General features: G+C 46.2%; 1 protein-coding gene across 6 annotated transcripts; it reads right to left on the reverse strand.

Annotated features, from left to right (window-relative positions):
• Positions 1-4,516: 4,516 nt before the first annotated feature.
• On the reverse strand, positions 4,517-10,541 carry FCRLA (Fc receptor like A). Of its 6 annotated transcripts, XM_012802622.2 has the most exons (6): positions 10,448-10,541; positions 7,330-7,344; positions 6,900-7,052; positions 6,335-6,601; positions 5,590-5,874; positions 4,517-4,806 (listed from the first exon to the last, which is right to left on the reverse strand). In XM_012802622.2, exons 1-6 carry the CDS (start codon positions 10,524-10,526, stop codon positions 4,517-4,519), a joined length of 1,089 nt encoding a protein of 362 aa, XP_012658076.1. In that variant the 5' UTR covers positions 10,527-10,541. The 6 variants fall into 6 exon arrangements, with proteins under 6 accessions (XP_012658076.1, XP_012658077.1, XP_012658078.1 ...); XM_012802623.2 differs by lacking the exon at positions 7,330-7,344; XM_012802624.2 differs by lacking the exons at positions 6,335-6,601; positions 7,330-7,344.
• Between the last annotated feature and the right edge of the window lie 235 nt (positions 10,542-10,776).

Raw genomic sequence — 10,776 nt, forward strand, 5'->3', positions numbered from 1 at the left:
GCTCACAGCAACCTCTAATTCTTGGGCGTAAGTGATTCTCTTGCCTTAGCCTCCCAAGTAGCTGGGATTACAGGCACCAGCCACAATGCCTGGCTATTTTTTTGTTGTAGTTGTCATTGTTTTTTAGCTGGTCCAGGCTGGGTTCAAACCGGCCAGCCTCGGTACATGTGGCTGGCAGCATAACCACTGAACTACAGGCACCAAGCCCAAACAAATTTTTCTTTTCCTACATAAGAACATTTAAAAAATCATTTAAGGCTAATGTGGTGGCTCATGCCTATAATCCTAGCATTCTGGGAGGCTGAGGCAGGTGAATTGCTTGAACTCAACAGCTTGAGACCAGCTTAAGCAAGAGCGAGACCCTGTCTCTAAAACTACTTAGGCTTATTGGCAGATACCTGTAGTCCCAGCTACTTGGTGAGTTGAGACAAGAGGATTGTTTGAGCATAAGAGGTTGCTGTGAACTATGACACCATGGCAGTCTATTGAGGGTGATAAAGAAAGACTTTGTCTCAAATATATATATATATATTAAATACTATTCTCAAATGTAAACTTTTCAGTAAAAAAAGCTATTTCAATACCAAAGGAGTATACAGGACAATTTCAGAATAGAGACTCAAGTATTCCTTTAAATGGAATGCCTTTAGCTTTTAAGAAATTCTCACACAGCAAATGAAAACTAACAGCATTTGTCTGGCTGGGAGACTGTTGGAAACTTTTGTATTTTTCCATATCTCCTGGGAAGGGGGAAGGTTGGTGCCAACAGGGAAGAAAAACTTCAAGGAGGCAAGACTAGGGTGAGAACTATTGTTTTTATTACACACACACACACACACACACCCCTTAAACTTCGTCCCAGGATTCTAGCAGGCTGCCGTGTCCCTTCCTTTTGCCTCTTCTAAGTTGTAACTGAACCAAGTTTTTCCTCCTTCTGGGCTGGGCATAGGGCCTGTTTGTCTGGGAGGATCAACGTTACTCCATATCTGATCCCTATTAACATCTCTCAGATCATTACTCTGTATTCCTTCTGTCCTTCCCCAAGACCCTTTTCTCATTAGGCTGTGTGGGAGCAAAAGCCTTCGCACTAGGCCCTCTGCCTAGAATCCAGTTCCTATTCACTCATTGACAGAGTAAGAAGTGTTTATTCATATGGTTTCATGTTCCATAGTGCAACTAATCATTAAGAAACTACCCCTTGTAGAGTTTTGGTGCAGCATCAGAAAAGAATCTCCACAACTATTTGAAAAGTGTCTTAAAATGTTCCTCTCTTTTCCAACCATATGTTTGCGGGTGATGAGGCCAGATTTTTTTTAATGAACTTCAACTGAAACAATATACTGCAGACAGAAGTAGATATGAAAATCCAGCTGTCTTCTATTAAATAAGACAAGGAGATTAACAATGCTACTCTTGGCTCGGCGCCTATAGCTCAACCGGCTAAGGCGCCAGCCACGTACACCTAAGGTGGCGGGTTCGAATCCCCAGCCCGGACCCGCCAAACAACAATGACGGCTGCAACCAAAAAATAGCCGGGCATTGTGGCGGGCACCTGTGGTCCCAGCTACTTGGGAGGCGGAGGCAGGAGACTCGCTTGAGCCCAGGAGTTGGAGGTTGCTGTGAGCTGTAATGCCATAGCCCTCTACCCAGGGGGACAGCTTGAGGCTCTGTCTCAAAAAAAAAAAACAAAAACAAAAAACAATGCTACTCTTGTTTCAAAAGATAGTTATTTTTCACAAAAACGTTTTATGTTAATGTGTAATTGATAATTGCTAAGTGAATTAATGAACATTTTAAGTGTTTCTCAGTTTTAATTTCTTTCTTTTTTTTTAAACAGAGTCTCAAGCTGTTGCCCTGGGTAGAATGCCGTGGCATCATAGCTCACAGCAATCTCCAACTCTTGGGCTCAAGCGATCCTCCTGCCTCAGTTTTTCTATTTTTAGTAGAGATGGTGTCTGACATTTGTTAAAACTGGTCTTGAACTCGTGCACATCTTTTGTAAAACACTGGGGGTCAAAACTGCACAGAATAAATGGCACAAAGAAAGGCCACAGTGGGGGACATCACACCATGTAATTCAGGATAACACGGTAGAACACTCATTGGCTGAGGTCTTTATAAAATGGTGAGTTAACTCACAGACCTGAGGTTACATACTCTGGTTTTTCTTCCTATTGGAGAAGCCTTTCATGGAGAGAAACAGATCCCAGTTTTTGATCAATTTTTTGAAAGTCTTGCTTTGGTAAGGCTTATCATGCAAAAAACAAAAACAAACAAACAAAACAGACCTGAAGTTACTGCAGAGTCTGCCGGGCTGCCTCTCATTGGCTGAGAACGTACAGTAGCATAGAAAAAAGTATGACTAGGGAATTAAAAGAGTCATATATGTTATTAGAGGAAAAATATTTCAGAAACAAATATTTACTGCTGTGACAATATTATGCTTGATCACATATTTCTAAGCCCTGTGGGATTAGAAAAAATTTCCTGCAGAAAATATTTCTGTACTCTGTTTTAACTGTGTTTTTTGTTTTGTTTTGTTTTGTTTTTTGGAGACAGTCTCACTATGTCACCCTTGGGAGAGTGCTGTGGTGTCACAGCTCTAAACAACCTCAAACTCTTGGGCTTAAGCGATTCTCCTGCCTCAGCCTCCCAAGGAGCTGGGACCACAGGCACCTGCCACAATGCCTGGTCATTTTTTGTTGCAGTTGTCATTGATGGACAGCTAGACCAGGGCTGGGTTTGAACCCACCACCCTTGGTGTATGTGGCTGATGCCATAACCACGGTGCTATGGGTGCCCAGCCTTAATTGTATTATTAAACACAATTATTGCCCCTCCACCCCAAAGTCTAAGCCCTCTGTAGGCAGAGACACTGTCTTATGAGCATTCTTGACACAGCATAAATTCAGATGTGTAGCAGAGGCCAACTGCCTTAGTCTGTTTGGGCCATTATATGTAACAAAATATCATAAACTGAATAGCTTATAAACAACAGAAATTTATTTCTTTTCTTTTCTTTTTTTTGTCTTAATTAATTAATTTATTTATTTTGAGACAGAGTCCCTCTTTGTTGCACTTGGTAGAGTGCTATGGCATCATAGCTCACAGCAACTTCGAACTCTTGGGCTCAAGCGATTCTCTTGCCTCTCAGCCTCCTGAATAGCTGGAACTATAGGCTCCGGCAACAACACTTGGCTATTTGTAGAGATGGGGTCTCATGCTTGGTCAGGCTGGTCTCGAACTCCTGAGCTCAAGGAATCCACCCACCTCAGCCTCCCAGAGTGCTAGGGTTACAGGCGTGAACCACTGCCCCCAGCCAGAAATTTATTTCTCATAGTTCCGAGCTGGGAAGTTCATGATCAAGGTGCCAACCGATTCAGAGCCTGGCAAGGTCTTGCTTTCTGGTTCATAGATGGAACCTTCTTGCTGTGTCTTCATATGGTGAGAGGGTGAATTAGCTCACTAGGGCCTTTTTGTTTTTTTAAAGACACTAATCCCAATCATGAGGGCTGTGCCCTCTTGATCTCATCATATCCCAAAGGCCCACTTCCGAATATCATCACTTCGGGGATTAGGATTTCATATGAATTTGAGGGGAAGGAAAAACATTTGGACCATAGCAACGACTATGTACTAGCATGTAAAGAAGACTTGTTGAGGCTTGGCACCGCAACACAGTGTTTACGGCACCAGCTACATACACTGAAGGTGGGGGGTTCAAACTTGGCCTGGGCCAGCTAACCAACAATGACAACTGCAACAAAAAATAGCCCGGTGTTGTGGTGGGTGCCTGTAGTCCCAGCTACTTGGGAGGCTGAGGCAAGAGAATCACTTGAGCCCAAGGGTTTGAGGTTGCTGTGAGCTGTGATGTCACAGCACTCTACTAAGGGCAACATAATGAGACTCTGTCTCAAAAAAAAAAAAGAAAAAGAAAAAAGAAGACTTGCTGAATGAGGCTGGAAGGAGATGATAATTAGAAGGGCCAAAATTTCACCCAGAGCACAACACCTAGGGTTTTGTTAGGCTAGGGTTTCTCAGCCTGGACACCATTGACATTTTGGGCCAGATAATCTTTTGTTGTGGGGGTGTCCTCCGCATTATCAGATGTTTAGCTGTATCCCTGGCTTCTGCTTGCTAGATGCCAGTAGCACACATGTCCCCACCCTAGTACAATGGCCATAATTACCCCCCACTTGAGACTGCTGCATTAAATCCACTTCCATTGCTTCTCTTTAAATCACCAGATTCTGATCTGGGCAAGAAAAGGAAATTCCTGGCCAAGAGAGAGTAGAGTTGTGTCATCATGTTGAGAGAAGAACACACAACTGTAGCTAAACTCCAATGATCACTTGGTACAACTGATTTACACTCACCTACCTCCATTATTCCAACAAAACACTGAAACAACCTGGAAAACTACTGATTGCATATGTGCAGGCCATGAAGAGAAAATAACAGAAAGAATCAGATTTATTGGGGTGGTTGAGCAATATCGTGGGTGAATTGTGTACTTCTATTTGGCAGCAGCCTCTGTAGTCCCAGGCTTCCGGCGGCCAGACAATTCCCTCAGCTCCATGACCAGGTGACCAAGGAGAACTCTCACATCCTGCATATGTTTGAGCAGAATGCCCATCTGGTGGTGCAGGTGGGGGTCTGGCACCCCTAAAGGAGAAGAGAAGCTGGGATCTTCAGAAGAAGAAGTGGGCAGAGGCCTCGGGGGCTCTGGAGTAGGAGGGGTTCCTGGAGCAGCTGATTTCTGAGGAGCTGGATTCAGGGCAGGTGATGCAGCAGAGCTGGAGGGACCTGGATCGTGGGGCAGGAGGCACATGTGAGAGTGAAGCCTGACTTGGCCCCATCCTCAGATCCCTGGTCAATCTTTCTTACTCTCTAAAAGTGGCCAGGGGGCCCAATGGCAAGAGGACCTTGAGGACTCTGGGACCCCCAATCCAAATTTTACCCTGAAGCTTACCTGCCTCTGCCTGAAAATCTTCAGCAAGGAGGCCCCACCACCAGGTATCTACGACTCTGAGACAGTTCCCCATTTATCAAGACAGAAGCTAATTTCCTGAGGCGTGGATGTGGTAACTGGTTCTAGGGGAAGCTCCTTATTGTATGTTTGTCTAATTCCTCATCCTTGTGCCAACCTTCAGCTTTTTGAGGACACCTCTGCTGACCACCCCAAGTCATCTCCTCCTCAGAATGATCATCTCTAGTCCCTTCCATGATTTTTCATATAGCTTGGCTTCAAGGTTCCTCACCACCCTGGACACCTCCTCTGGCAGTATTCAGGTCAAGTGCAGCCTTCTTAATGGTGGCTCCCAGGATTGTACATCCTCATTCTAGGTATTATATTCCTACAAATGCCCAGAAAGACGCAGGGGTGCTAAGTTCCATGGGGCAGCAGTGTGGAGCTGGCTCAGGTCCTGGTCTGAGGAAGGGGTTCTGCGTTTGTACTCTGGCTTATTAGTCCTGCCTCCTCAGTGTCCCTTCTGAACTGGCTCACACTGAACCCCGCTCATGGGTGCATTCGTCCCATCCTCCCATTTTCCACACACATCCACAGCAGACTCACGCACACGGACTCACCCTGCACCCTGATCTCTAGCTGGGGGCTCTGCTTCCAAACTTGATTGTCCTCAGTGGCTGCCTCACACTGGTACGACCCAGAATGTTCTTCCGAGGCTGTGGGGATCTGGAATTCTGAGGAGAAGCCCCAGCTCCGCACTGTCCTTCCATTCTTGTAGAAGGAGAAGAGGAGGCGGGCAGCTGACCGCTGCAGGGGCAGCTTTGTCTGACAGCTCAGGGTCACTGGGCCTCCCTCCTGGGGCTCGGCTGAGGGGACGGCTCTGAGAACTGGGGCTGGAAACAGTTCTGGGGAAAGATAGGCGAGAAAGAAGAGCTCAGCCATCCTATCTTCAGACAGACACGCGAGAGGCCGAGAGCCCGTCACACTCCCCTTCCCATGTTTCTGTCAGGAACAGGCTGTCTTAGCAAGGTTCCATTTGAACCTTTCAACTTCTCTCTCTTCAAGTAGACAGGACTGGGAAAGGTCCAGAGATGGGCCAATCTGACAACCTTCTAGATAATCAGTGAGCCCGGGGAAGCAAACATCTGGGTGGGAGGAAAGACGCTGAGCTCTGAGTGGCTCAAGATGACTTAAAAAGGTGACATTGAGTTCTCACCCCTGCTGCCACCCAGTGTGGGCATTTGCCAGCAGTGTGCTCTTTCAGGCTTTGATGATCTTGCCACCTCCAGGCCAAAGAAAGACAATTTGGGGTTTCCTGTCTCTCCTCACCCTCCTCTGCCATGACAACACGGCCTCTGTTCTTACCTTGGACTGTGATAGCCACAGGGGATGCTGTTTCTGGGCTCCCTGGGCCAGGGCTCCTGAAGACAGCACTGCAGTGGTAGTGCCCGCTGTCTGTCTTTTGCAATGTAGCAATGGATAATTCTCTGTCAGATCCAGGGGGACCCAGGGCTGAGCCATCTCGGTAGAAGGTGATCTCAGTCAGTGGCCAATCTTGCCAGGCCTGGCAGCGCAGAACCAATGGGTCTCCTTCAAATACTGGCATGGCTGGGCCTTGGAGGATCAGCCAATCTGTGGCCCAGAGAAAGAGCTGAGTGTCACCCACTACCTCCCTTGGGAGCTCCCCCAATTATGCTTACAGCAGACTACCCTAAGCTTTCTCTGAGAGTCCAGGTAGCTTCACCCCTGATTGGCAGTGTGAAACTGCTTCTCCAGGGCCTCAGACTTAGGATACTCTGGTTGCTGCAGGCTGAAGTTTGGGAAGAAGGACCTCCTCCCATGTTCAGTTTCCTGGGGGCACCTTGCTGTGCAGGCTGTGGGGCTGATAGTAGGGGTCTGGGGCACTGACCAAGCCTTCCCAGGACCTCACCATAGGACACAATCAGATGGAAGGGTTCACTGAAAGTGTAGCTCTTGACTTGGAAGTCAGCTTCTCTTTGGCCATTCACGTCATCCCTGGTGTGGCAGTAGCTCTTCTTAGTCCTGATGGGTCCTTCACACTGCAGTGTCTCAAAACCAGCAGCTGAAGAGGGCATGGCCCAGGGGAGAAGCAGAAAATCACGCAACTTGGAGAAAGAGTACAGGAAATTGCCCTCTACAAGCCTTCCTTCCTCTCCTGGGGAAATCATTCTTTTTAGAATTAGAATAGGAAAACACCAAAACCTTTTCTTCCAAGAGATCCTTGTGAGTGTCTCAGAGGGATAGTTTTGACCTTGGTTCACTGGCATCCAGGTGCTCCCAGTGAATGGACTGTAATTTGGGGCAGATGGAGGGGAGAGATGAAAGAATAGTAAACTCACCAGTATGACATCCAGCTGTAACGTAGGAACCAGGGCCCAAAGACAACGGTGACCCCAGAGCAGGCAGGCATAGGACAGAAGGGAAAGGGAGACATCAGATTCTAACATTTGCTGGGTGCCAGACCCTACTAGCAGTTTTATGCATTATTTTATTTAATCTTCACAAACTTTCCAGGGTATGTGACTTTAATCTCATAAATCTTAAAGAAAGAGGCTTAGATAAGTAAATTAATATACGTAAGATTTAAGAAGAGAGTAAGGAATAGAATAAGAAAGTCAGGTGTATCTGAGTTCAAATTCAGTGTTCTCTTTTCTTCACTGTGCAGACATGGTCTACTTCAGTCCTCAGACCTTCCTCAGGGACTTTCTTCCTCATTCTCAGATTTCCAAAATTCACTTGGCTCATTAGCCTTGACTGTGTTATCTACCAAAGAGCTTTTAGTACCATCCCTGCTCCTCCTCTCCACTTTTCAGCCATCTTTATCTTAATACCCTCTACCCTCGAACTTGCCCTAGCAATGGCAGAGCCCTTTCTCCATCTTTCTTTCTCCCCTTGACCTCCTACTCCTGGTTCCTCTTGGGAACTGTGAACAATTGTTTGCTTTCAGGTTGAAACTTAGAGTCGTGGATTCTCACCCCATCTCTTCAACCCAAATCTTACCTCCATGGTTGCCCCAGGCAGGGTAAGTGCCTTTTCTCCCAGTTCTGTAACCCCTCTCTCCTTGCCCCAACCCCTCTCTCCATTTTCCAGCCACAGGCCTCATGTCTTCACCCTGTCCCTTCCTGTCCCACTGGCCTTTGTTCTCTGCCTTGCCCATCAGCCCAATGCTCTTCTTTGGCTTTGTGGCGTTGCTACTTCCTAATTCTGGTCATATCAGCACCCGGTGCTTTCTCTCCATCTTCTCTCAGCTCCCCTCACTACCCCGCTACCTCTTTTCAGTTCCTCCCCTGTTGCTCAAGTGAACTCAGCCTCCTCTCCTTTTTTCCTTTTTAAAAATAAAATCTGGTTGGGCTACCAGGCACTTTCACTCAATAAATCTTCTGTGATGAGCATCATTGCTGTTACAATCATTACGAATGAGAAAACTGAGTCAGGGATATAAAAAGTGACTTTCTAAAGTGACATAGAGATGGCAAATAGAAGAGGAGATTGAATCCCAAGCATCTGATTGCAAGTCTGCAGTTCTTGCCACAAAACCAAATCCAGAAAACTTTGTTCCTACCCACAAATGGCATTCAGTTTAGTGCAAGACACAGGTAGTTGGAGATATTATTTCAACATGAGCAGGAAAGTAATAAGAAAAAGATCTCATAGGCAGACATTGAAGCAGAAAAGAGGGTTGAAGAAAAGCTTCCCAGCCGAACATGGTAGCCTGTGATCCTAGGACTCTGGGAGACTCAGGTGGGTGGAGTTCAAGACCAGCCTGAGCAACAGTGAGACTCAGGCCTACTAAAGATAGGAAAACTAGATGAGTGTTGTGTTGAGCACCCGTAGTCCTAGCTACTGAGGAAGCTGAGGCATGAGGATCACTTGAGCACAAGAGTTTGAGGTTGCTGTGAGCTAAGATGATACTATGGCACTCTAGCCAGGGTGACAGAGGGAGACTCTTGTCTCAAAGAAAAAAAAAAAAAAGATGCCAACTGAGTTGAGTCTTTAGACTTATAAGTTTGTACAGGGGAAGAGAAGAGGCATGAAGGGGGCTCATTTCAGGTGGAAACAGTAGTATAAGCAAAGCCTTGGGGACAGGTGCATCCGATGTGTGAAAGTGGAAACATAAGCTGATTGGGATTTATCAGAGCATACATTGCAAGGCTCAGAAGGTGGAGGAGAGGTCAGTAGGGGCCAGGTTGTGGTGGGCCTTGGGTGCCATGATAAGGAGCATGGGCTGGTCAGCTTGGTTTTAGAAAGCACTCTGGCTACACACTGCAGAATTCATTTCAAGGACACAAAGCTGGGGCAAAGAGATTATTTGTTAGGAAGTTCCTGGGCCAAATCATAGATAATGAGGGCTTGTCCTAAGACATCGGTGATGTTTCAGGAAAGGAACTGTTTCCAAGAATAATTTAGGAGGTAAAATTTGCCAAACTAGAGGATTAATCAGCTATCGAGAATGAAGGAGCAGGAAGAGCATGGGTTGTCTCTCAGATTTTGGTCCTGGATGTCAGGGTAGATGCTGGTTCCATTAACTGAGATCAGAAATAGTGGGAGATGAATTAAAAGAAGTGAGAGCTAGGGGAACAGATGAGCTCACAGGGGGCTGAGATACCTGTGAGATGAGCAGGTATATTAAAGGGCTACTTGGGCAGTATCCAGCCATGCCCTACGGAGCATAGTATTGACAATGGCTGGATATTTTGTGGACAGCTCTTGCGTATCTTGTGTAAAGCTTGACATTTGCTAGTGAAGCTCAAAAGCCTATTGGGGATATGACTTGGGAGTCTATGCAGTTGTAGTGGCAAAAATTATGCAGACAAATAAGTTCATGAAGAAGATTATATAAAGAAAGATGAGCAGAAAGGCAAGGCTGAAACAAGGGAGAACACTAGTATTGAAGGGGGAGAGAAGAGAAGCTGCTGAGGGGCCAAGAGAAGTACGTGTAGTACAAGGAGAAAATGGTGCCACGGAGCCAGAAGAGTAGAGAAGGCAGGAAAGAATAAGTGATTAACAGAGCCCAAGGTAGCAGAGAAGCTGAGCAGTCTAAGAACTACATAGTGTGCAAGGACCAGTCCATAGGGAGGTCACTGGAATCCAGGTGAGATCCATTCCAGTGGAGGCCAGACTGCAAGGGGGTACGAGAAGTGAGGAAGTGGAGAGAGCAAGTGAAGACTATCCCTTCAAGAAACTTGTCTCAGAAATGAAAAGTAAGATTTGTGATTGCAGCTAGAGAGAGCATCATAGTGAGAGGGGACTTTGAGGACAGGACAGGTTTGACAATTTTTCTATTGCAAACAAGCCATTCAGTCCTGCACACCAAATTTTCTCATACCTACTACCCCTATCCCACCTGAACACTGCTTCTCTGGAGGGTCAAATTAGCCCACGTTCCTTTCTTTTGGGTCTTTTCCCAAAGCCACACTTAGCTCCAATCTCACACCGATATTCAAACATTTTACTTACCCAGTAACATCTGGGCTGCCCAGAGCATCACAGGGGACAGGTAGAAGGCCCTGGCTGTGAGGACACAGCCCAACTTCATGTCGGCTGTGTTTAGGTCTCCTGCAACCTCAACAGTGATTATTTTCAAAATGAAACCTCTCAAATTAGAAAAGAGGAAATAAATCTAACTGTCTTAAGGCCTCACATCTGAGGTCTGTTGTCTTTCTCAAAGTAGTGATTGGTTTCAGCATCCAGATTTGACCAGGTTGGTTCTGGTGTCATTTGCATCCTTAGGGCTGTAATGAAATAATGGCACTGTCGATTGTTCAAAAATTCCCTCACAGAGAGCA

Source organism: Otolemur garnettii, unplaced genomic scaffold (genome assembly GCF_000181295.1).
Source record: "Otolemur garnettii isolate 467f Iridium unplaced genomic scaffold, OtoGar3 scaffold00016, whole genome shotgun sequence".
Lineage (NCBI taxonomy): Eukaryota > Metazoa > Chordata > Mammalia > Primates > Galagidae > Otolemur > Otolemur garnettii.